We start from the raw sequence: 25,412 nt of genomic DNA on the forward strand, positions 1-25,412 counted from the left end.
TAATTCGAATTTTAAAAGATTGTCAATAGACGAAAATATCTATACAACTTTAAGATAATTACAACTTTTAAAATTTTAAAAATATGATCATAATTTTTAAAAATTTAAATAATCGTCATTTCTACCTCAAAAAATATATATATATTTTTAATTTGTTCCAAACAAACGTAACATGTTTGAAAGTGTTTTAAATATATAATTACCAAATTGTAAATAACTTTTTAATAGTAAAACTTATTACTTAAATTATAAGCTATAAATTATAAGTTATATTTTTCACCGCAATTTTAAATATGCACTTACTCTTTGTGGGATTATATACAAAATGTTGCAAGAAAATAAAAAAAAAAAATTATATAGAAAAAAAAATCACAGAGAATTTATGTTGTAGAGACTACCCCTAACATCAAGGTCATAGATTGAGATTTGTTACTATTTTTGACTTCGCAGCAACGACTTTACAATTTGACGAGTGATCAATTAAAAGTTAAAATTAAAAAATAAATCAAACTAATAGTTTTTACATTAATAATCTATAACCACTTGCATAAATTGTCAAATGCTCAATAAATGAGCAATGTGGTACACCACATCATAAAATCTAGCATTGAGAGTATGAGATCTCCACACTTACTATTGATGTTAGGATAGAAGAAGTTAAACATCATTAGCATTAAACTTTCAATGTTGTCAAGCCAAATGAAGGAGAGGTAGATAGAAAGAGCATGTTTAGAGAAGAGGTGAGAAGATCTCATAACAGGGGCAAGTCAAGTAAAAATCAAGATTGATAGACATAAGAGGTGATCCGAGTTCATTTCCTAACACTATATAGTGTTTTTCTTGGGTCCTTCTACACAGACCGAAGGGTTGAATCGATGAAATGTATCGATAGTGTATTTGTTGTTGTTGTTTTTATTAATATTTAAAGTAAAAAACAACATAAATATACAATTGGTGTAACTCATTAATCTCTTTAGCATTTTATATTTTTCTTATAAATCCTGTCCGACCTTTCAGGTTGGATCATGGCTAATCCTCATGTCTTGTTTGGTTTCACAAATAGGCTTAAGTTCAACCCATCTTATCTCTTTTCAATATCTAAATATCATTTAAACACAAACAGTTTTTAATTTTTAATTTTTAATTTTTTAATATAATCATTACAATTTTTTTAAATAAAAAATACAATTCAACTTAATTATAAAATAAAAAATAAAATTATAATAATATTTTTATTCAAATTTTTATTTATTATTTCTCAAAACTTTATAAAACATCTTAATTCAAAATTTTATTATTATTTAATATTTATTTTTTTATTATTTAAATTTTTTTTATCTCATCTTATTGGGGTAATTATTCGGGAAATTGAAAAAAAAAAAAAAAAAAAAAAAAAAAAAAAAAAAGTGGTATGGTATTACTACCCACCCAATCCATGGGCCTTGTACAGTAACGTATGGAAGCAATTGTCACGTGGGAAGTATTGCCACGATATCTACCATGTGTCCCTTCCGTCCCCTGCAACTATTGCCCCCAAGACTACAAAAAAAGGCCCCCCTTCTACCTCTCTGTCGCGTTGGCCTTCTCTCATCTGATTCCGAAAGCCTCCGGTTTCACAAAACTCTGATCGCCCAGTCGAATCGAAATCATATACACGGCGATGGCGAAGAAGAGGAAGTCCATAGCGACCAGCCTCGACGAGGTGGATCGGACCATGTACGCGTCGTTTTGTAGCGCGGCCAACTCCCTCTCCCAGCTCTATACCCACGCCATGAACCACCAAAAGTTCTCCTTCCAAGCCGGCGAACGCCATGGCCTTGTATGTATCACTCTTCCTTTCTTTGATTTTTCACGTCTTATTCTGGTTTCGATGACGTCCGATGTGTTTTGGCTTTGCGATTGTGGTTTCTCTATGTTCGGCGTTGCGATTGTGGTTTCTCTATGTTCGGCGGACGAAAAAAAGTAAATATAGATATGTGAAAATTTGTTCTGATTTTTGGTTTTGGATTGTCTCGTTGATATTTGGATTATTAATTGGATTGAGTTAATTTAATTAACGGAGTATATCTTATCTATTCGATTGTCATTTTTTTTTCTCTTGAAGTTTTGATTATACTTGGGTGAATTGTACTTCAGGTGAGAGAGCGGTTGAGAGAGCATCGGATTTAGAAAAGCTCCGATTTTTTCAATAATGGTATTATTATAGGAGTATGAGATACTAGAGGTGTGTTAGAATACTAATTAAGCAAGAATCAATGGCCATTTTTGTCAAAATCTGGACAAGCATAAATTGTTAATCTCAAGAGTGTGGACAAGCGATTTTTTTGGGCACACCATGTGGCCCTCGTTTGGAATTTCTTGTAATTGACGCGTGACCTTTTGATTATACAGGCAGTAGTGATTGGAACCGAAATACGCTTAGCTGTATGAAAATACCAAGGTGATCTCTGAATGCTAAATGTAAAATTGGGGAAAGAGTTCTAATTTAAGTGCCTTTATCTAAGGATTAGTTTTGAAGTTCTCAAAGGATCAGCTAGTGATTTGGCATTGTGGCTACAGCTTTCTTTTCCCTTTTAAATTGTGGCTACATGCATTGGGCACATCAGGAATTTAAAGGAAAAAATCTTTAAGAGTATTTGATGATATGAGATATCAAGAGCATTATTCATGGTATGTAGAATTTTAACTCTGCTCCTGGTGTTAAAACTTTGTGCTAATAGGTATTTATTAGATGACTTGGATGGTGACTCATAAATGTTGAAAGAGCAAGAAGATGTCTTGGAAGTTGAAGAAACAAAGAAGTGGGCCTTTAATTTAATCAAAAGAAAAAGTACAGGTTCCCAAAAGTAAATATTGAGAATTTCGGTGACTGGTTGAACCTGAATTTTCATTTTCTTGAGGAAGTTACCACTTATGGCCATTACATCTTCTCCTTCCATTGCAATAAAATTATTGAAGATGCTTGAGACATGGCTTTAGAAGCTTTGGATCAAAGACCGAGTTTCTCACAAAATTATTGTAGTCAGATGCAAATTTTTGTCAGCATTTGGGTTAGGAAATAGCTCTATTTTAAGAGTTATGCGGTTTCTAGAGGATTTAGTTTCTTGAACAATGGTTATGTTCTTGTGCCTATAAGTAAATATTTTTTTTGACAAGGAATTCCTTTCTAGTTAGAAGTTCTTAGCTTTATTAATAAGTTACAAGTTGGAGTTTTTAGAAGTATAATGAATATAAAGTGTTTATCACATGATGTAGACCATTTGTATATATCTATTTCCTCCATGTCTCTTACTTATAGGTGCTTTTCAAGGATCAAGCAATAAGCTGAGTAATGGGGTGTTAAGCACGTTATGGGAACAAGATAAATTAATCTTTTCTCTTAACAAAGAAAGAAAGAGAAAGAACAAAACATTTTTGAAGTTGAAATAAACTCCACCCCTTCTGGTTGTTGTTATGTTTCTTGAACCAAGCTTAGAATGTGAAACTTCTGTAAACTTTCAGTATTACTGCTACTTCACCTTTCTCTTTTACTTCGTAATGAAATTTTCAGTAGTGCAACTTCTGTAACCCATAAGTATAGTGCTTCTTCATCTTTCTCTTTTGCTTCGTAATGAAGTTTTTGGTAGCTGTTTTCTATATGATCATCAGTTATTCAATAGAAGCCCGGAATCACTTTCTTGTCCATTTTTAGGACTTATCTACTTGATGGTCATCTTTTTGTGAAAAATGTATACAGACAGAGTGCTTTACAGGTGCTTCTTCCCTTCCTTACCCTTTAATTCTGTTGCATATTGGCACTTAAATGTCTGAAATTTATATATATATATATATATATATGGGTCTCAATAACAAAGCCCTTTGCAGGTGCTTCATCTTTGTGTTTACTATTTTTACTTGTGTTTACTAGTGGCTTAAATATCACAAGTAAACAGGCACTATTACCTTCTTAAGCATTATCAGGTTGTTTGGAATTAAACTTAGAATAGAAAATTTCTCTTATCTTGATAAAAATACTTGTCACTGAGGCATATTTATTGTTGTCAACCATGTGTTAAAATTGAGATGGATTAATTGGTTTCTGGCTGTTGAAACATAATAAGAGAGTTGAGAGGTTATGTTTTGTTTGTAGTTTAAAGATATAATTTTGCCACAAATCTTCCTCACTATTTTTATTTTTTCAATCTATATGTGTCTTTCATATTTATATGTTCTTTGCATTTGTATTTTGTTAGGTTTACTCATATTTGGTGTTTAATCCTTATTTGAATTTTCTTGTACCAGCGGTAGCCGCCACAGGCTCTGAAGCTTTTAGCTGTAATATTACATATATTGTTTCGGTTAAGTCTTTGGCCTTTATGGCCTTGACCCATTTTGTTGAGGTAGCCTGGTGGTTTTGTTCTCAGGAAAAACTCTATCAATGGATCCGGAGGCAACAAGAGGAAGGTTCTAGGGTTTTAACAGTTGATATTATCAATTACCTTCAGGTATTGTTAAGCATTCATCCTGCCTGAATTTTTTTGACCTTCTGTTGTGATTGTAAGCATACTTCTATAACATAGTTAACATATGTGCCGTCTGAATTGACAAAATGTATTTCGATATTAGGCAATGCGATATGAGTTTAACTTAGTTAAGAGGCCACCAAGAAACAGCCTCAGTACTTGACATCTCTGATCGAGTGTGACATTTTTTCTTTGCACATTTTCACGATTTGACCTCATTAACATTGTGTCATAGCTCTTTCATGTGTCTCTTGCATTCACTGTGCTTGCGTACCTAATTCTCATGACTTTAATACCTTGGTTTTAAGACATGCGAGATACTCTCCCATCGAGAATAGATAGTCCTTAAATCATAATAGCTCTTCTACAAGAATGCCTACTACATTTCAATCAACCGATAACGTAATAGCCTGGATTGAAAGCGCTACCCCAGCTTTTGTCTATTCACGGCCCTTTATCCACTAGGAACGTGAAAGTAAATAATTAGAGATTATATTTTTTTAATTTTTTTCACACATGAAGTCGGTGGATCCTTTTACTGAATTTAAACGCCATCACAGCACATAGTCAAATCCATATCTGCATGGGTGTACCTCTCCCTCTCTCTCTCTCTCTCTCTCTCTCTCTATATATATATATATATAGAGAGAGAGAGAGAGAGAGAGAGAGAGAGAGAGAGAGATACATATATATAGACTATATAAAGGTATCGCCACATTAAAATATAGACGGAAGGTGTTTTCTTCTTTTGCATTGAGAATTTTAACATCTGTTTGCAGTTTGATTTGTTTTGGGTATATTTAAGAATTGGAACCGTTATGACCTGTGTGTAGAATGAGCTGGACTACAGCGGGGAGGAGCCATCAATGTCCCCTAGAGCTCCAGTGCAACAGCATCATCAGCAGTCTCAACCTGCAATGCAGGGTTTCCAAGCCTCTTCAGTCTCAACTGGCCTAACAGCTGCTGGCCAGGGAGCAGCGACAACCGCTGGGCAGGGAATTCGCTCCGAGCACTGTGATCATCAATCCAAGAATTCAGTCTTCTCAAATGCTTTATCAAGCCCTCTCCGCCAGAGTCTTCAACACTATCATATTACTCGGGGAGGTTACTCTCCAAATAGGAACACTGAACCCACGTTTCTTCATAACCAAAGCAGGGATTCTAGTGCTCTCAGTTCCAACGATTCTGCCATGGACATGCATGCAGATAGTCCTGCTCATGAATCCACTTACTGAAATTTCCCATCTTACTTCGTCTCTTGCCATGGAGTTGTCAAAAGCTTGGAAGAACTATGGTGATTACAAGGCTCTTTCCTACATTTCCATTAATGACAGAAAGCACAGGAGGGAACTGATGCTATAACCTTATATCTTACTTGTGTCAAGTTTGGGTCTATTATTGTATCTTCTGTAAAGCCTTTGTGTTGAATGTATCTGCAACATTTAAGTTGGCTCCTATGGTTTTGTCGTCTTGGTTTTTGGTTGTTTCTGTTTTCTTTAAACATGTTTATGCTTTTTATTAGGAAATCTTATTTAAATTCAATGCTCTCTTTGTATATTTATTATTCTATTGGTCTAGATTTCACTATCTTAAGAAAATTATTCTATTTAAATAAATTCTCAACTCTTCTCCTTCACTTTCATAAATCTCAACTTTCATAAATCTCAATACATAACATGAACGTCATGTAATCGCTGTAAAAAAAAGTAGGATTTATTATTAAAAAATTAAATTTTTTTATGTAAATCTTATATTTTATTCATTTTTTTAACGTGATTACGTGGTAGTTGTATATTTTACGGTTGTAAATATTATTTTTCATTTCAAACGTACATTTCTTCCACCTCTCTATACAAAACTCGATTGACAAAAAAAAAAAAAAAAAAACACTTCTCAAAATTTCTAGAAAAGAATCTAAGAGATTGTCAAAATTTCATTAACCAAACATGCATGATTTTTTGTGTAGCACATGAAAACTAATTCAGCTAGCTTAGTTATACAAAATTAAATTATTTTATCTCATTTTATCTAATTATCTCAATTTTTCTAAATTTTCAAATAAAATATAATAAAAAATTCAAATTTTAAATTTCAAAATAAAATTAATATTAAAAAATTAAATTATAATAATATTTTATTTAATTTTTAACAAAATATCTCATCTCGTTGAGCTGTGTAACTAAATGAGAAATGTGTTCAAACCTTTGTGACTTTGTCCCCCCACCCTTTATTATATAAACAAGTTTTTAGCCTTTTGGTTGGTGGGATAAGCTCAAACAAATTTGAATCAAAGTTGTCAGTGTTCAAATGAAGCCTCCTTGACCCATCATCAACCATACATTGAACTTGTAGAGCCAATCGAATTCAATAGTCTAATGTAGAAAAGTATACACAATATCAAATGTTTATATAAAAGACTTATTCTGTCAAAAAGTCCTAGACGGATAATATTAAGAGTAATGATTTGTATAAGTCCCAAATATACAAGACTCATGCAGTTCTTTTGTAAAAAAAAAAGTAGATCCCATCATGAAAAAAATATAAAAAAATTATTATAATTTTCTCAAATTTCTAAACAAAATACAATTTACAATAAACAATTTAAATTTTTTAATTAAAAATAATATTATTATAATAATATTTTATTTAATTTTTAACTTTCATTTATCTCATCTAATCTCAACTCAATATCTAAACCTGTTATTTTTGTTGTGATCATCCATCTAAGGCCAGTCTTTGCCATAAATGTTGACATATAGTTGTTTCGGTTGTTCCTTTTCAATGTTCAGTGACCATGGTTGGTTGGAGTTTACTCTTTCTGCACTACATTATTTATCTGTCTCAAAAGTAAGGCAATTCGCGGAAGTTTTATAATTCATCTTTTGTGTTATTTTTCTTTGTCTGCAACTTTTAGTTTGGCTGCAAATTATGGTCCAAACATCCCAAAAAAGAAAAGCTTCTGAAAGAGTGAGGTTCCCACTTTTGAGGGACATTACTTGATGGCTACTTGGTTTCAATGCAACTTATTTTATTCTATAAAAACGAAGAATTCAGAAAATTACGTGATTTCATTAAACCTTCAAATATTTCTGGTTCGTCAAGAAAACCCTTGAAAAAACTGGAATGAAGTTAAAATTATTAGGTCTTTTTAGTATTGGATATCAAATGATATGATATGAGAAATGCTTAACTACAAAATGATTTTATAAAAATAAAGTCACAAACTGATATGATTTTATAAATTATCTTATATATATTTCACAATAAAAAGTAGCTTTATAATCTAACATACTACATTAGGTCACGTCAATTTGTGAATTTGCTTTTATAACATTTCTTTGTGGCTAAACTATTTCTCATGTGATATTATTGAATAAGGTGAGAGTATAATGTATTTAATAATTACTCAAGAGAAACTTATATACATGATTAGATACATGCAGAGATATCCTCATATCAATTATTTGGAGATCCACCAGTACACTATTAGACTGATCTGGACTTCACTGTTGTTGATACTCTCTATAGACAAACATTCAAGAGACAATATAGTGTTTAAATAGAGACTTGACCTGATCATTCATAGAAAGGAATGACTCAACCTTTATGAACACAACAGTCCAAGAGACGAACTACTTTTTTATTTTTACTATACAATAAGGAAAACAAGAATGGAAAATGATGGATTATAGTTTGAACCAACTCTGGTAGACTTTGACAGTGCGTGAAGGCAATAAGCTTGTTTCTTTTTAACCACAAAAATCAGATATAAAAGATCTGGTGGTAGCAATTTCGATGATCTAGTACGTGTGGTTAGAAGAGCTGCCAAAAGGGTTGGCACTTGAGGACTAAGAGCAGTTGTGAGTGGCACGTGAGGAACATAAGTGGTGATTTTTACAAAATTATCACTATCCTCCAAACGATTTGTAATTTAAGAGTCTTCTTGTGTTGCTTGTGTCTCTAGAGTTGCCAGAAAATTATAGATTTGACTTTTTCAATCTTGAAGGAAGAAAAATAAACTAAGAAATGAGAAAATGAGAGGGAGAAAGAGGAGGAAGAGGGAGAAGGATGAGGCCTCCTCTGGCAAAAATCAAATCTAGAGGGTTTTTTTATTATTTTTATTTTTGTTTTTTTTTTTCTAGAGTGAAAGAGAGAGGGTTTCAGAAGGAAAGAGAGAGAGAGATAAACTTTTGGTATAAGGTTGTATTGGGGGGTAAAAATAGTTGGGCCAAAGCCTAGCCCACCAAGTCACTAAAGGACAAGAGGGGGCAGGAGGCAGAGGGTTAGGAAGTAGAGTGGGTTGTTAGGCACGTGCAACAGACCTGACTCACCAATGCAAGGGGGCATGTGGATAAAGCAAACAGATAAATAAAGGGGTCTGGACAACTTTCGGGAATCCTCTTCTTCAGCTTCGACTTTTTCTTCTCCAACTCCTCCTTCAACCTCTGGATAGAGGACTCTAGTGTAGATGTTCATCTCCAATAAATACACCTGAGATCATCATTGTACAGTGAGAGATGAGAAGTCATGAGAGATTGTAAACAACAATATTATAATAAATTCTGTCATCCTCAAACGTCCATAGACATAGACATTATACAGAACTACGTAAATCTATGCATTCATTTATTTGATTTCTCTTCACTTGCTTTCCTTTCACAATTATGGGTGTACGCGCCAATGGCGTATGACCACGTCGGATCACCACTGGGGGCACCAAATCACATTGATAGAGGCCCCAAATTGCCTTAGCCGACCGGTAAAGATTCCTCTCCTTTCGACTTGTTATGCGATTTTTAGAGCATCAATAGATTGTAAATAAAAAATTGGCAACATGTTTTTCACTTTAGTTAGAAAATTAATCGGCCATTTGGTGTCTCAAGCAATAGCAATTATTATTTTCTTTTTAGAAGAGAAAAAAATTAACATATCATGTACCTGAACTAGTTTTCAACACCTTTTCCTTAGAAAAAAACAACAAAAAAGTTTGGAAATTGACCAAAGATTGAAGAAAGAAAGTTGTCGTGAATAAATATTGAAATCATGCAATCTGTGCTTTAGATCTCATAAATGAAAGCCATCAAAATGATGGACCTCAATCATCAATCTAAGCACGCTAGCTTCATGCTCCGCAGTCCGCATGCTATCTATTAAAAATTTTCTTTTTTCAATTAACACATGATATTGCATGAATTTTGGAGTATGATATCTAAGATAAACTTAAAATTAAATTATTTTATAAGAGAAATATTATAAGAGAAATTTTGGAGTACAGTCTCTCTAAAAGAAGTGAATTAATACAGGATCCATATGAAAAAAAATTAACTTTTTAATCGTAAACTCTACTATTTTTTAAAATGATTACGCGACATTTGTATACTTCACAACTATATATAACATTACTCTATAATATGTTAACTAAAGCAAATTATACATATTCAATCACATTTGTTTGTTTTTACAATTGAGATAAATTGGGATGAATATTAAGGTCCCATTTGGTTACACAGATGAGATGATATGAGATGTTTTAAATAATAATGAATAAAATATTGTTATAATATAATTTTGTAATATTAATTTTATATTGAGATTTGAAAAAATAAAATTGTTTATTATATTTTGTATGGAAATTTGAAAAAATTGTAATGATGAGTTGAGATGAGATGAGATGAGTTTTTTGGTTTTATGTAATCAATCCGGGAAATTAAATAAAATATTATTTTAATTTAGAATATATTTTTTAATATTATTTTTATTTTAAAAATTTTAAAAATTAAATTATTTATTATATTTTATATAAAAATTATAATAATTAAATAAAATAAATTAAGAAGAGTTGCGAAAAAACCAGTCAAACTGCCAAATATGACTACTTCCAAATATCTTCTAGAAAAAAAACTACCATTTTTTAATTCAAAGTTTTGAAAGGATGTAAAACTAAAAATTGAATTAAATAGGGGACCCATCGCTATCATACGCCTTGAGAAATGGGGAGTCACCATCCCTGTCCTCCTTTTTAAGTAACTGTGTCCAGATGTTTGCAAAAATCTTTTACTTATTTAATTAATTTTTTTCCCTCACTCAACGCCCCGGGTACTTTTTCGTACAACCCGCGATCGGAGACTCCGCAGCCGCCGATTTGACCACTCGCAGCCGCAGATTTAATCGACGGGGGTCTTACTCGGATTTTACTCGCCGGTTAAGTGTAACGTTTCCTTCTGGTTTGATCCGGCTTCTCGATTTGTACTCGAGAAACCGAGTAAGAAAATTTCTCAATTTCATGCTTGCTGATGCATTTTTTTTCTTTGTTCTTTTTTAGTCTAAAAAACGTGAGGATTCAGTTCTATGAATCAAATAGTTTAACCAAGCATCATGAATTGGTGGCTTTTTTTGTTCAACCAGTTCGATCATAGAATAAAAAAGAATAAGCAAGATTTAAGATCTGAATTTGGTCTCTTTTCCTGCATTTTTTCTGCTAACAAACAGAGATAGTTGAAGTGCTAACATTTACCTCTATTTTTTTTTTCTTTTCTTTGTTAGTTAAGTAGATTATAGGCTTTTTTCCTGCAAATCCTAGTTCATGTAATGGTTTGTGCAGAAGTAGTTCTTGGAATGGTAAATAAACTAGTATTTTGTAATGGAACTTTGCTGGTGAGTTGGTAACGAAGTGTAATTTATTTTCTTTTTACTGTTATTGAATTGAAGTAAGGATATCTTGAAATACGCCCTGCCTTTTATTTTTTTGGTAACTTTATAAAATATGGATTTTTGTTAACTATCGTCGTGACATAGCTAAGTTTTTCCTTTTAACTGATTTTGTTTTTTTAGTTTCTGTTGATTCTTTTTTCCCCCAACTATGGATCGATGTAGAAAATCCTCTATAGAACTGCTGTGGTGTTTACGTGATAGTCTTAGTTAAAATTTGATAAATCTGATTATGATTGATGTGGAAAATAAACGATAATTAATTTATATCTACATTAGGGTAAAATTTTCGTTCTTTTCTGTTTTTTGTTTTTTGTTTTTGTTTTGTTTTTAAATCCTCTTTCCTCTTATCCGTTACTTGCTAGCTTAATTGACCCGCCTCCTTCCCCCCTTCTCTCCCCCAATCTTGCTATTTTCCCCTCTTTCTTCTTTCAATTATTGCGGATATGTTCTGAAACTAGTCCTTGCAAAAGCATCTAATTAATTTTCCCATAATGATCAGCTTCCCCAGATAATTTTTTACAATAATTATTCTAGTCAGAAACTTTATGAAATTCGGGATTTTTTAACTAATTGGTTCAAAGCTTATGAGAATCTCCTCTCTTATTTACACCAGTTTTAGTGTTTCTAGGATTTTGGAATTTATACCTGTACTATAACATGAGTTTTGTAATTACCATTATCTATGTTTAGAAAGATTAACAATGGTTTGGCTGAACATCTGTGCAAGAAAAGATCAGGAAGGGAGAAAATTTGAGAACTGTGTTTGTTTTGAGCATTCTTTCAACATGCCAATGCTGATACTTTTGATAGCTATAGCAGGTTAATTTGGTCCTTCTAAGGGGAGGAAGCTGTAAAGAAATTCCTTTTGGGTGCCCCGATGTGCAGAACTCATGTTATTGGCAGTAGAAGGTGGAGGGTTCTTCTCTTCTTCAGCTTCTGGGTATAGCAAGGGCCTGGCCCTCCTTCTCTTGGGTCATAAGAACGAAGATAAACCCATGAGAGTTTCGCCGTGGAATCACTACCAGTTGGTGGACCAAGAATCCAATCCTAACCTCCAGCTGGCTTCCACAAAGAACTGGAGTCCCCGCGGGTGCGCTTCCTTTGTATGCTTTGGTCGCACTTCCGCAGGGCTTGACACCCCATCTCCTCTTAAAGTGGGCCCTGCCCAACAGCAAGATGTCTTGCCAGAGTCTCCTACTTCTGACGAGAGAAAGGATGGTACTGATCCAGGTTATGATAATGATACTAGAAAGGTTGATCTTAGAAGTAGCTTGAAGAAGCCATCAGACAAACCTCCTATTTCTTTTGAGAATGCAAATGAACGTGATGATATCCGTGGTTATATGGAAAGGAGGAAAGTGCAGTGGACAGATGCACGTGGGAGTGAGCTCGTTCAGATTAGGGAATTTGAGCCCAGGTATGGAAATTGTTTCTCTTCTTCTTTTCAAAGAAATGTGAGTAATTCTTAATTTATTTGTGTTGTAAGTAATGGTAGCAGTTTTGTCCTTCCCACCCCAAAATGATGTCTGTGGTAGTGCATGCCAACTAGACAAGTCAAGTCCTGATATGTAAATATCCATGCCACTTGGCATTGCCTAGTTTCTTTTTATTCAATAAAGATTATTCTTATAAAAAAAAAAATCCATGCCATTGGTGCTACACTAATAAGTTGTGTCTAGGACTTCTCAGATTATAGCAATCACCATTAGTTCTCTGAGCTAGTTCTTGGCCTTTGTTTATCAAAAGCTCTGGTGATCATTCCTCAATACATAACATTGCTCACTTTTTCTGTTGGTCCTAATGAGGTACTTGGATGTGGGATCTGGGCTCCCTATATTCTTAAAATTACTACTCAGTTTAGAGTTCTATTTACTACAAATGGGAGCCAAGTCCACTACTTTTTAGCTTATGCATTGGGGGTTTCTCACGAATGCCATAAGTTATTGTTGAGATAAAAACATGCAGGGAAATAAAACAAGAGGAGGAGGTGAAGGGATGCTGGAAATATAGGAGATAAAGTAATCTGGAGATTGGAAAATAAGTTTAAAAGATCAAGGACAGCAAATTTGAGAGGCAAATAAGTAGGGAGAAAATAGTAGAAGATCTGAGACATATAGAGAAAGAGACAGTTATGAAACAGAAAGCAGCAGTGGTAGAAGTAATGAAAACCTTCATGTGAGATAGTTGCAAATTGAGGAGACACATGATAAAATAGCTCGTTAGTTGGATGGATCAAAACTCGGTAGTTTTTGTAATATTTAAATTATGAGGTTTAGACATCATTAATGGGAAGAGTAATGCTACCCACCATCCCTTTTATCATCATCCTCCCACCATCCCATCATGTGGTATTAAATGAGTGTAGACTATTTGTTATGTCCACTTATGGGCCAATCATTTGATACCACATAATGGGATGTTGAAAAGATGATGGTGAAATGGATGATAATTAGAATTTTTCTAAAGGGAAATATGTGCTTAAAACCAGTTAATATTAATTGTTTCCAATTGAATGTTAATATTTGGTTGTATCCTTTGCTTCATCCTTTACGCTTGTTCTTTATGCAATGGAGTACTTGATGCGTGTACCATATACAAGGAGTAGAAGGAGATCCCCTGGCCTCCATTTGTTTTCCCCTACATTTCTGGTTTGTTTCCCTTTGATCCCCTAAATGACACAGTTTTGCTGACATTGAAAATTGAACCAATTGCAGTGAAGTGGATGGGTCAGATGACGAATTTGACAATGAGAATGAAAGAAATTGTTCGTGCACAATTATGTAGCGTGGCTTTACCCAAAGATGCTGCTGTTGGCTCAACTTCAGGTTAAATGTAACGATGCAATTGCTAGCAAAGCTTCTTGTTTCCTCCTTTTGCTCAAATTTTTTTCTGGGAGAAAGAAAAATGCAAGTGTTTGAGCCGTATGAGCAAATCCTACAGAAGAGGAGTTTCATCTCTGGCCACGCAAGTCCAGAATGTTAATTTTGTGTCTATATTAGATTGCTCCTGGTTTCAGTTTCTTCTTCGTTTTCTTATTTTGGGTGTGACTTCCATTGTCAATTGTTTCGTCCTAAATTAATGTGTAATTCTTTTTCATCCTTATTTTATTGGATCCAATTTATCTTGTTTTATAAATGAGTAATGTTATACATTTCACCACCATCACATTTACATTTCACTATATATGATGTGATGCATTTACTATCATTTGATGATAAAGAAGCATGTAATAAATTATTATTTAATGGTGATAAATGTGTCATCTTATTTAATGGAATGATCGTATGGTGTATAGAATTTTTATTTATAAATTAAAGATGCCGTGGAGTTATAACATCATTTCTTTTTCCTTCCAAATAGAATATAATTTTTCTACTAAAAATCTTAAATTTTTCCTAAATATTTATTTTAAATTAATTGATTTAGATTTAGAGATGAGATAATTTTATATAAAAGAAAAAAAGTTGAATAAATTATTATTATTATTATTTTAGAATTTGAAAAAGTTGAATTGAGATTTAAAAAAATTAAATTATTTATTATATTTTATGTAGTAATTTAAGAAAATTATAATAATGTGATGAGATAAAATGTATTTTAAATCTAAAAGGGAGGTTTAGAATTCAAAATCCTCCCCCTCCAAATGAATAAAAAAGAAAAAAGAAATCGTGTGACCTAGTGAGAGATATAGAAGAACAAAAAATATGCATTTAAATACGAAAAATCACCATAAAATGGTGTGACGTAGTGACCTTGTTGAGAGTCGGTGCTGTTTCTCGCACACCCAGTGTTAACAAAAATAAAAATGGAAGAGGTACTATTTTTTGAACTTTGTCAGCGATTGTGAATTCTCCTCTCGGAAAAATATAGTTATAATTATAATTATATATTAATCTGTGTAATAACATAATGTGATTGGTTAAAAAATATATTTTATTAAAAATAATATTAATTCAAATTTTAAATATAAATAAATTATTATTAATACACAAATTAATACACGACTGTATTTATACGTAGCAAAACTCTTCTCACCATGTTGCTGTTGAAACTTGGCCATACCTTATCCACGTGTACGGCTTTTCAACACTCCTTCTACTTCTATATCGGAATGTGATTCCGATTCCGATTCTGATCACCCACCACCAAACAAAACCAAACTCATAATCCGAAACCCAAAACTGTAAAGAGGGAAAATGTCAGTGACATCCTCAATCCCATGCATCAAAATCAAAACTCCCTCTCCCTCACCATCTTCGTCTTCATCTCTATCTTCTTTTTCCAGCTCTTCTTCTTTCCCTTTTAGATTCTATTCAACAAAGCCTCGTGTATTCACCATTAGGAATTCTCAAACCGATGGACCTTTGAGAAGACCTGTGGCTCCTTCTGTCAGAGAACCCTCTCCCCCTCCTCCTCTCAAACCCACCCCTTCTTCTCCTGCTCCGTCGTCTACGGTAGCTCCGCCGCAGAAGCCGGCTTCGGTGCTTGTTCGGGATGATAGGAATGTGATAACTTTGGAGTTTCAGAGACAGAAGGCTAAGGAGCTTCAGGATTACTTTAAGCAGAAGAAGCTTGAGGATGCAGATCAAGGTCCGTTCTTTGGGTTCATTGGGAAGAATGAGATTGCCAACGGAAGGTAAAGCTTTCGTTTTCTATTCTGGGTTTATGCAAATTATGATCCTCTTTCAATGTGATTACCAACGGAAGGTAGAGCTTTCATATTTTAGTCCTGTTCATGGTGAATATTCACGGGAGGTTAGACCTATATGAGATTCAAGTAGATTGCTTTTAGAGAATATAGTTCAGGTACCGAAAGAAGAGATTATTACAACAAAATAACTTCGAAGGTATCTGTAGTTAGGCACTCCAATTTCCATAACGTCCTAAAGCAAATAGATGGCATCTCTAAATCTTGACAGTTGAAAGTAGTAATATAAATAATAACATACTTCTAGAAAGACCCACGTCTTCTTTTACTGTCAGAAGGGGATTGGATTCGTGAAAGATGAGATAGCTAAATGGACATTCAGTGAGTGAATCTCTCTAGATTGTGAATATATTGTACCAACGGTGTCCGTCATATCAAGTCGGCAGAGGTATCTCTTAGAATACATTTTTTTTTTTGTAAGTAAGGTATCTCTTAGAATACATGATTTACTTTTCATTCTAAGATAGTGATGATGTAGCTCAATGTTATTGGCCTGATGTAATAGTTAGTTAGTTAGTTACATTCAGCTTCTCTTGTATAAATAGGTTGATGTAAACAGCTGTACGCAACTCAGTTTTATAATACAGAAGTAAAACTCCTTAGGCAATGCAATAGCAATGCACCATTCAACAGAAAATTCCTCAAGAGACTTATAAAAAACCCCTTAAGCAAGAGAGTTGTCTTTGTTTCCTGCACTCTTCAAACAGTGCCAGGCTTGTTCAACAGAAAACTCATTCATTATGCCTCTCCATATGCCTTGCCCCGTTGAATCAATCTTATGAAGCAGAACCATTAATTAATTAAGTTAGCAAAAATACTTTTCCTTGTATGCATGTGTTGTCTAGTTTTTTCTTCTTTGTAACAACGCCTCTGCATTGCAAAATGACAGCAAGGCTTTCGTGGTATGTGGTAATTATACATTAAATCTGATGGCTATAGTGATATGCATATCCAAAATGATTCAGTTCTTATATGAGTGCATGAATGAGCCCCACTCATTTCAGTTATGTTACCTACTTTAATCGTTTTGGTCTATATAGTTCTTTTAGATTTTTTTTATTTTTTTTTATTTTTTTATATATTTAACTTACATGACTTTTGATCTGGGTAGTTGTTTTTCTGTATCTGGGATTTTGGTCAAACAGATGGGCAATGTTTGGTTTTGCCATTGGGATGCTAACCGAGTATGCAACGGGATCGGACTTTGTTGACCAAGTAAAGATCCTTCTCTCCAATTTCGGGATAGTAGATCTGGAATGACACTTTCTTGATGTTCAATGGCATCAATGCCATCGATAGTTTCTGATTGTTGTTGTAATAGCTGCAGTCACATCCATTGCTTGATCTGCGACCCTGTTGAGTTATTTGTTTAATTTCAATCTCTTCCCATCAAGCTGTATCTTCACTACACGTACTTACCAGAATCTCATCAATACAAGTTAGTTACTTTTTTGCTTCACATTTTCAATAGACCAGTGACGCCTATGTCACAGAGAAAATTTACTTATTGTTAGTTGTTTTGGGACTGCAAGTGGGAAAGACAACCCAAGACAACTGAATGGCCAAAGTGATCCAATTTTACTATCTCTGGGCAGTTGGATGAGCCCATTTCACATTCATTCTTTCTATCAAGGGCAAAGTGCATAAAATATCAGAAATAGGATTACAGAATATGCTGTTACATATATTTTTTTGTCCCGTTGTGTATTCTTTGGTTATATAGGATGTTAACTCCTGTTAATCTATGGGTATAAAAATTTGCATGTGTTGTTACTACTACACTCATGGAAAACCGTGGTTCCTTCCATATCAGCAGAGGAACCCGGGTGAAACGAAAATTGAAACGGAAGCTATTTCTGCATATGAAAACTTGTTTTGGGGCCTCTCTCTCTCCTGCAGCTGTTATTTCAAGAGAGAAGCACTTTTAATTTGCCCGTTTTGCAGTGAGATTTAAAGATGGCACCTATACTGCAGGAGCTTCCATTAACTCATTCCTCATTATCAATCTCGTGCAACTAACTACGCAGAGTAACGAAATTTCACTTTCAAATGCTCGGGTTAATGATCCGTTTTGCGTCACATGTAAGCAGTTTCTTGAGTTGGGGTGAACAAAAGTGACTTGATCATTGCCTGACTCTAATATTTTTGTCTATGAAGGTGCAAACTTGTGTAACTTAACACCATCAGCCATGCTTATTGATACTTGAAACTCGGATTGAGATCCTTGTCCAAACTTTAGGACCTAAATTGAAAACGAAATAGACAAAATGTACGAGTCTTCCAACATTTATTTTTACCCATGACCTCAGTAATATACGTTTGTGAGACCTGTATAATGGTGATTCTTCTCCTAGGAAGAATTCTAGGAGACCTTGAAGATTATACCTTCGCTATTGTCAATTTTGCTTGCACCACGATATCAATTTTGAATAATAAGTATGCATAGTCTCATGAGCAATCTTCGTGATGACAGACTGCGTTATGTTGCCCGCGGTTTACAAAGCTAAAATCTGTTATAACAGTTAGGGGTAGAACTTGCAATCAAGCTTGAGCTTCTTTTAGCTCAAATGGGATATTATGGGAGAGTTATGTGAATTGAGCTGGAGTCTACAAAAATCGTCAGTTGGCATCTTCTCCTACCCTGGGAAGGAGAATGGCATGACTTGACAGCTTTGTCCCCTGAAGAAGTTCTTGCGCTGGAAAAACCCCTTATTTCTTACTCGAGAAGATATTCGATCTCCATTTCATGGTTCAAGTAATGTTCACATTTGCCTTCAGGGCTAGAAGCAGCTTAACAAGTTGCAGACAATGGTAGTCAATGTTGATTGTGTGCACAATTTAGAATATGATTAATTTTGTATTTGATATAAATGTACACAACTCTTGTTGCTCGATCCTCTTTGGCCAAAAATATCTACATATAATCAAGCATTTTCAATCGCAAAAGTCATGACTGATAAACCATGATGGTTGAATTTTCATACTTGGAGACCTACATTTCGTGACATGCATAAATGGGATGACTTTTCCATATTGCTAAATCTAGCAGCAGCTCCAAGTGCATTAAGGGAAACAAGACCATTTTTCTGAACATACATCTTTACATAAAGATTTTTTTTTGTATAGGCATTCTTACATGAAGATTCTTCAGTCTATATATGCATCAAATACCTATTATACATCTCATATAGAAGAAATACAGTAATTAATAATAAGTGCAATCATCAATGGTATCTATTTGCATATAGAATACACGACAGCAACCAAAAACATTACGCATACAACACGCATCCCCCTTCGCATTTGCAGCATTGTTGCCTCAAGTTTTTCCACCCGAGCCTCGACTCTTGCTATTCGTGCCTCTAACATTGCCATCCGGGTTTCCCACCTTGCCTCCATATGCTCTATGCCATTTCCCGTTCTTTGTGGAAAATCTTCACCTTGGTGTGGAGCATCTTCCCATGGTTGATAGTGGCACATTTCAATTGATGGCTTGCTGTAATAACAATCAATTTTTACAATTGAGATGTCTCAAAAAGCCCATTTTATAGTTAATCTAACCCTAAGCTTTAACTAGTATGTAACCCAACTCGGCTTCATATCCTTCACAACGTATATTTAGTTTCGCCAATAGCTGTTTGATTGTTATGAATTGGATGATGGTTTATTATGCCATAATACCAGGTAGTAATTCAAATGAATGCTACTCAATTGGGGTTTTTTTCGATAGGTAAAACAAATTTGGGTATTAAATGTATAAATGCCAAGAATTTTAGCTCAAGTGCTACATATGTACTTCATAGCCACGATATATTCCACGAGCATCTCACATTACTAATATATTTTCCATAGCGTCCCTTGCTTATACTTCTTTGATCATAAATAGTCAAATGATAATGTTCCGCACGCTAAAAGATCCTCATAAGAGTACATCGCCCACAAAGAGCTAACCAAGCCACTCTTCTAATCTGACAGGACTACACAGAAAATTCTAAACTGAATTGGATTAACATTTTGATCAGAGATTCAGAATCCTATTCAATCGCGGGGAAAGTCTGCAAAGAGTCAAGCTTTGCACTGGTATCTTCATCATTTCCTTTCATGTTAGAACTTTGAACATCTCTCTCTCTCTCTCTCTCTCTCTCTCTCTCTCTCTCTCTCTCTCTCTCCACTTGTCCACACTCCCAAACTAGATCAAAGCTTGCACAAAACCATAGTAGCAATAGCTTTTTTCTTTTTCATATTACTGGAGTTGATTTTTTTAATTGTATTTTCCACCTTTTCCATTCTCTGTGTCAAGCCGAAATTTTATTAGCGTGTGAGTTAGTAGCTATTTGAAGCAGGCAGACATAATCTCTGACTAATTAGACCAAAGACGCAGAAAATATGGAAATAATTTCAGGTAAAATGGCTGGTGCTCAGCAAAGAAATTCAAGATATGTAGGCAGTTCATGCCGTCTGTACTTTGTACTTTAAAATTCAGGTAATCACACGCAAAGTGATCTCAAACAAAAAAAAGGCATCAACGATAATGGACTCTGAAAATAGTTTCAGTAAAAAGAACACTTGTCTTGCATTTTTTTTTTTTTTTTTTGAGGTTGCTTAAAAAAAGAAAAAAAAAACCAAACTCCTACCAAGTGAAATTTTCCAAGGCTTTCGCAGCAACCGAACAAAGCCTAAGTAAGGCTAGCAAAGCAAATATATGCCAGTTCATTCTAATCTCAGAACCCAAAAAAAAAGAGAGAGAGAGAGAGAGAGAGAGAGAGAGAGAGAGAGAGAGAGAAAGAAAACTAAAGGACACACCTTTGACACCCAAAAAGACCGAACCCAGATTTTCTTTCTCCACGAAATCCCGAGGCCCTGACGTCCCAAACTTTTCTCAATGTTTCAAGGTTTCTGGCAACGCCAAATCGAAAAGTAAAGAGAGAACTTTTCACCTGAATTGAAGCAGCCGAGACGGAGTGAAATGAATATCCTTCTCTACAGTGCTGCACTGCCATTGCCCACATCCCTCCACACCAGATCAGACACACACTGTCATGGGACCCAGATGCTGAAGTGTCAAGTGTTTGGAGGCTTTCTGGTCGTCCTATTAGGCCACCTGTTTCCGATGCACGTGAAAACGCACGTGACTTAGCCACTGACGTGTTTCGTACCAGTTGGCTGTAATAATAACTGTTTAACATTTTTTCAAATATTGACAATAGTGATTATCGCGTAGTTTTTTTAAAAAAAAAATTAATACGAGATTTATATAAAAAAATAATTTTTTAATCGTAAATTAATTCTTTTTGAAATAATTATATAATATTTATATATTATTTAACTGTATATAATATTACTAGCCCTTTCATATGTTTTTATTTCCATTTTCCGATATGTAGAATTTTCCAGCTTGTGGCATATGAAAAATGCTTTTATACGTATAATTTATGATTCGATACTGTTTCTTATGAAGTTTATTAATCTGGGGAACCGAGTTCTTTATTTGGAAAGTCTTCTTTGCACTCAAGCGGAGAAAGCTATAAAGATCAAAAAAAGGTCTTCTGCTTCTTCCACGTAGAAAGATTCCAAAAAAGCCGGCCAGGACGGCCAACCTCCTTGATACTCTCCCTCTCAGAGTATCCCCAGATGTCGTGCTTCTCTTTTTCCTCTCCTTTTTCTTTTCCTTCATGATGTTATGTTTCTCCTATACTATCTTAAATTGTCAGCAACGAAGAGTAGTACTACGCGGACTAGAACCTGAAAGGCATGGGCTGCGTTCAGGCCAAGCCTCCAGAGAGCTCAGAATCCAGAGGCTTAGGCAAGTTGAAACAAGAAAATGGCTACATCGGAAGAGGTGGATTTGTGGGTCATCGACGATCAACGGGTCAAAGGGACATGCATGGGGGCTCTGGAAAGGAGTACATTAGGGCCGAGTCCAAGAAGCAACATCCTTCTTATGGTAATAAAAATGGGGGTGTAGGAGATGTTGGAGGAGAAGGGAAGCTGATTGGTAGAGAAAGAGACAGAGAGAGTGGTGGTAATGGTGGAAGTATGTCACAGAGAATATCGTGGTTGAAGCCAATCGAAGAGATTGAGGTGGTGGATGGATGGCCAAAATGGCTCACCGATAATATTCCAAGACAGGTTCTGACTGGTTTGGTTCCAAGGAGTGCCGACTCCTATGTTATGCTTACTAAGGTATGTGTGCACGTGCATGTGTTCGATTTCAGTATTATTTTCTATTGTTCCAAACGCATATGGTTAGACTGATTGCTGGTATACATTATGAATGGTCTCTTTGCTAAAAATCATAAGTAATGATGCAATGTGAACTGAATTATGTATTTTATTCTTGGTTACTGATAATCGGGTTCCCTGTCTGTGTTAAATCTCTAGTTGTTGTTGTTAGCATAGATGGATGCGGCACCATGTCTGTAGCTTTTTGTTAAGTGAACAATTCCAAAGAACTTGAAAGGTCGGATATGCCTTTTAGTTCTAGATAGTCTATTTTTTCCTCAGAAATTTCTGATCTGTATCGAGAAGTAGCCATGCCTGAATGATGAAAGAATCATTGGAAGCAAAAAGAAAGAAACTACACCTCACTTTCAAAAGCAAACGATCTTAAGTTTTGGTTTTCTCTTGTCTTCCTTAATATCCATCGCAACCAAACTGCACCAAAACTGTTGGTTTCACTTGACCTGGAAGAAGGGTTGATTTTTCGCAAATTTTGGTATTATAGGTGGGACAGGGAACTTACAGCAATGTGTATAAAGCCCGAGATAGAGACACCAACAAGATTGTTGCTCTAAAGAAAGTCCGTTTTGACACGTCTGAACCTGAGAGTGTTAAATTCATGGCACGAGAGATAAGGATATTGCAGCAGCTGGATCACCCCAACATAATAAAGCTAGAAGGATTGGCTACTTCAAGACTGCAATACAGTCTGTATTTGGTCTTCGATTTCATGCAGACAGATTTGGCAACAATCATCTCTCGTCCTGAAGGAAAGCTTACTGAAGCGCAGGTCAAATGCTATATGCATCAACTGCTCTCAGGGCTGCAGCACTGCCACGATAATGGAATTTCGCATCGAGACATAAAGGGAGCAAATTTATTGATAGATAAAAATGGGATGCTAAAGATTGCAGATTTCGGGCTTGCAAATTATTACACTCGAAATCGTCGTCTCACAAACCGAGTTGTGACACTTTGGTACAGAGCCCCTGAGCTGTTATTAGGAGCTACTGATTATGGTGTTGGTATTGGTCTTTGGGGTGCTGGATGCCTCTTGGCAGAAATGTTTGTTGAAAAATCAACTGCAGTGTGAAAATAGAGAGAAGCACCGTTCTCTCCCTTGACATATTAGGCGCCTCCCACAGACACCCACAGTGTCTGCAGTAGGTGACGCCTCAATTTCTTCCGTAAATCCCTCCACCGAAATTGTAAGTTGTAGGCTGCTCTATCCTATAAATAGAAGAGAGCTCAGTTGCGGAATTTGGGGCGGTGGGCAGAAGAAAGGTAGTGGGGAGACGAGAAAAGAAAGAGAAAGAGAGACGTGAGAGAGAGATAGAATTTTGTAGATTTATTTGTAAATCTCGTACAAATTCTATAAAAGAGGTTTCAGTGGACGTAAGTAATTTGCTGAACCACTTTAAAATTATTTTGTGTAATTTTTGGACAGGCCGAAAGGCACAACAATTGGTATCAGAGTCGTGGTTCGAGCTGTTTGAAAATTCAAGTTGATCAAAATTAATTTTTGACAACTCCAAGGTGTTCCTCGCGTTGAGACGAATCCGTTGCCGCAAACGGAATCGAAAACGGAGGTCGGAAGAGCCCACACACGCCCCTAGAAGATCGGCATGTGCATCTGCTGCAACCCACGCGCTTCCACGCACTCCAGAGGAGGAAGACGCGTGACGGACATGCTCAAACGCCCCGCCACGCGCCCTACAGAGGTTCAGCATGTGTTATACATGCACCTCACGCGCTCCCCACGCGCACACAGCTGCTGAAGCGCGTGTGATCCATGCTCCCACGCGCCCCCAGACGCCCTACCCAGCGCGTGCATCCCACGCGCCAGACAGATCAGAACCGTCCATTTTTCATATCGATTTTGGGCTTGATTTAAGCCATTTGGAGTCCTATTTCAATGATCAAATAGTGCTTTCTAACTATTTGGATCATTTCAGACTCATCCGTACGGTAGGAATATTGAGATTCGCCACCGGTACTTTCGATCTGAACCGTCCATGAGTTACAGATCATGTTGGGCTAGATCTAAGCCATTCGGAGTCCGATTGCAACGATCAAATAGTGCTGACAAACTATTTGGATCATTCCGGACTCATCTGTACGGTGGGAATGTTGAGATTCGCCATCGGTACATTCAATCTGAACCATCCATGTGTTGCAGATCATTTTGGGCTAGATCCATGCCAGTTGGAGTTCCATTGCGATAATCAAATAGTGATGACAAACTATTTGGATCATTCCAAACTCATCGGTACGGTGAGAATGTTGAGATTCACCATCGGTACTTTCGATATGAACCGTTCATAGTTGCAGATCAGTTGTGGGCTTGATCGTAGTCAGTTGGAGTCGTGAAGGACTCATTTGTTTTGGGCTTGATCGTAGCAAGTTGGAATCGTGGCGGACTCAATTGTTTTTGGCTTGATCGCAACCAGTTGGAGTCGTGCCAGACTCATTGGTTTTGGGCTTGATGTCAGCCAGTTGGAATTGAATGTTACCGGGCTCAGTTCGTTTGCGCTTGATTTAAGCCAGTTCGGATCATGAAGTTTGAGAATTAAACTTCAGATCATTGGACGATGCTGATTAACTTGTTATATCAGCAGGTTTTAGCAGTCATACAACTCATGGAGCATAATGTTATTAAGAGGAGAACCGCAACGGATCTCATTCTGGCTTTCTTTGAAAAGCCAGTTGCAAATAATAAAGTGCAGATGAAGAAACAGTTCAATTTCAGAAAAGGCAGAAGGTACTATTGTTGCCCAATAGTATTTGGCGTTGTAGTCAAAAAGTTAGGAGGTCATGAGAATGGCTATGAGTAATTCTGCAAAGAAGTCGAAGTTGAAGTTTCTTAATGTAAGAGATCTTATCCTAGATGATGAGGTGCGCAAAAGAGATTCTGACAAGATCTCGAGTTGTTGGTCCTGAATGTTGATAGTAAGGACAGAGGCAAGTCAAGATCTGGACAACAGATGACTCACTAGAAATTGTGGCAAGACAGGCCACAATTATGCTGACAAACTATTTGGATCATTCCGGACTCATCTGTACGGTGGGAATGTTGAGATTCGCCATCGGTACATTCAATCTGAACCATCCATGTGTTGCAGATCATTTTGGGCTAGATCCATGCCAGTTGGAGTTCCATTGCGATAATCAAATAGTGATGACAAACTATTTGGATCATTCCAAACTCATCGGTACGGTGAGAATGTTGAGATTCACCATCGGTACTTTCGATATGAACCGTTCATAGTTGC

At 35.6% G+C, this 25,412-nt stretch overlaps 5 protein-coding genes across 10 annotated transcripts; 4 read left to right on the top strand and 1 right to left on the bottom strand.

Annotated features, from left to right (window-relative positions):
* The first annotated feature begins 1,513 nt into the window (after positions 1–1,513).
* LOC122299436 lies at positions 1,514–6,044 on the top strand. Of its 2 annotated transcripts, XM_043109722.1 has the most exons (4): positions 1,683–1,819; positions 3,692–3,752; positions 4,404–4,484; positions 5,336–6,044. In XM_043109722.1, the coding sequence occupies exons 1-4, from the start codon at positions 1,812–1,814 to the stop codon at positions 5,735–5,737; spliced, it is 552 nt and encodes a 183-aa protein (XP_042965656.1). In that variant the 5' UTR covers positions 1,683–1,811; the 3' UTR covers positions 5,738–6,044. The 2 variants fall into 2 exon arrangements, with proteins under 2 accessions (XP_042965655.1, XP_042965656.1); XM_043109721.1 differs by lacking the exon at positions 3,692–3,752 and having other exon boundaries at positions 1,514–1,819.
* A 4,498-nt stretch (positions 6,045–10,542) lies between these two features.
* Positions 10,543–14,375, top strand: LOC122299537. Of its 5 annotated transcripts, none has more exons than XM_043109899.1 (3): positions 10,543–10,764; positions 12,024–12,630; positions 13,928–14,375. In XM_043109899.1, exons 2-3 carry the CDS (start codon positions 12,104–12,106, stop codon positions 13,995–13,997), a joined length of 597 nt encoding a protein of 198 aa, XP_042965833.1. In that variant the 5' UTR covers positions 10,543–10,764; positions 12,024–12,103; the 3' UTR covers positions 13,998–14,375. The 5 variants fall into 5 exon arrangements, with proteins under 5 accessions (XP_042965833.1, XP_042965832.1, XP_042965831.1 ...); XM_043109898.1 differs by having other exon boundaries at positions 12,030–12,630; XM_043109897.1 differs by having other exon boundaries at positions 10,544–10,764; positions 12,033–12,630.
* An 882-nt stretch (positions 14,376–15,257) lies between these two features.
* LOC122299849 (light-harvesting complex-like protein OHP2, chloroplastic) lies at positions 15,258–17,382 on the top strand. Its single transcript, XM_043110313.1, has 2 exons — positions 15,258–15,849; positions 17,067–17,382. The coding sequence occupies exons 1-2, from the start codon at positions 15,410–15,412 to the stop codon at positions 17,179–17,181; spliced, it is 555 nt and encodes a 184-aa protein (XP_042966247.1). The 5' UTR covers positions 15,258–15,409; the 3' UTR covers positions 17,182–17,382.
* A 1,620-nt stretch (positions 17,383–19,002) lies between these two features.
* LOC122299851 lies at positions 19,003–20,936 on the bottom strand. Its single transcript, XM_043110314.1, has 2 exons — positions 20,725–20,936; positions 19,003–19,417 (listed from the first exon to the last, which is right to left on the bottom strand). Exons 1-2 carry the CDS (start codon positions 20,928–20,930, stop codon positions 19,156–19,158), a joined length of 468 nt encoding a protein of 155 aa, XP_042966248.1. The 5' UTR covers positions 20,931–20,936; the 3' UTR covers positions 19,003–19,155.
* A 736-nt stretch (positions 20,937–21,672) lies between these two features.
* On the top strand, positions 21,673–23,233 carry LOC122299581 (probable serine/threonine-protein kinase At1g54610). Its single transcript, XM_043109960.1, has 2 exons — positions 21,673–22,104; positions 22,646–23,233. Exons 1-2 carry the CDS (start codon positions 21,673–21,675, stop codon positions 23,231–23,233), a joined length of 1,020 nt encoding a protein of 339 aa, XP_042965894.1.
* Positions 23,234–25,412: the final 2,179 nt, after the last annotated feature.

This window comes from Carya illinoinensis, chromosome 16 (assembly GCF_018687715.1).
Source record: "Carya illinoinensis cultivar Pawnee chromosome 16, C.illinoinensisPawnee_v1, whole genome shotgun sequence".
NCBI classification, from domain to species: Eukaryota; Viridiplantae; Streptophyta; class Magnoliopsida; order Fagales; family Juglandaceae; genus Carya; species Carya illinoinensis.

Excerpts from the sequence above, each read along its gene's own strand:
- LOC122299537 (XM_043109899.1), top strand. The coding sequence starts at position 12,104 with ATGTTATTGGCAGTAGAAGGTGGAGGGTTCTTCTCTTCTTCAGCTTCT. Across the intron at positions 12,631-13,927 it reads ATTAGGGAATTTGAGCCCAG|TGAAGTGGATGGGTCAGATG; the intron begins GTATGGAAATTG and ends AACCAATTGCAG.
- LOC122299849 (XM_043110313.1), top strand. The coding sequence starts at position 15,410 with ATGTCAGTGACATCCTCAATCCCATGCATCAAAATCAAAACTCCCTCT. Across the intron at positions 15,850-17,066 it reads AATGAGATTGCCAACGGAAG|ATGGGCAATGTTTGGTTTTG; the intron begins GTAAAGCTTTCG and ends TTGGTCAAACAG.
- LOC122299436 (XM_043109721.1), top strand. The coding sequence starts at position 1,661 with ATGGCGAAGAAGAGGAAGTCCATAGCGACCAGCCTCGACGAGGTGGAT. Across the intron at positions 1,820-4,403 it reads CCGGCGAACGCCATGGCCTT|GAAAAACTCTATCAATGGAT; the intron begins GTATGTATCACT and ends TTTTGTTCTCAG. Across the intron at positions 4,485-5,335 it reads ATATTATCAATTACCTTCAG|AATGAGCTGGACTACAGCGG; the intron begins GTATTGTTAAGC and ends ACCTGTGTGTAG.
- LOC122299581 (XM_043109960.1), top strand. The coding sequence starts at position 21,673 with ATGGGCTGCGTTCAGGCCAAGCCTCCAGAGAGCTCAGAATCCAGAGGC. Across the intron at positions 22,105-22,645 it reads CCTATGTTATGCTTACTAAG|GTGGGACAGGGAACTTACAG; the intron begins GTATGTGTGCAC and ends TTGGTATTATAG.
- LOC122299851 (XM_043110314.1), bottom strand. The coding sequence starts at position 20,930 with ATGTGGGCAATGGCAGTGCAGCACTGTAGAGAAGGATATTCATTTCAC. Across the intron at positions 19,418-20,724 it reads GGTCTTTTTGGGTGTCAAAG|CAAGCCATCAATTGAAATGT; the intron begins GTGTGTCCTTTA and ends TTGTTATTACAG.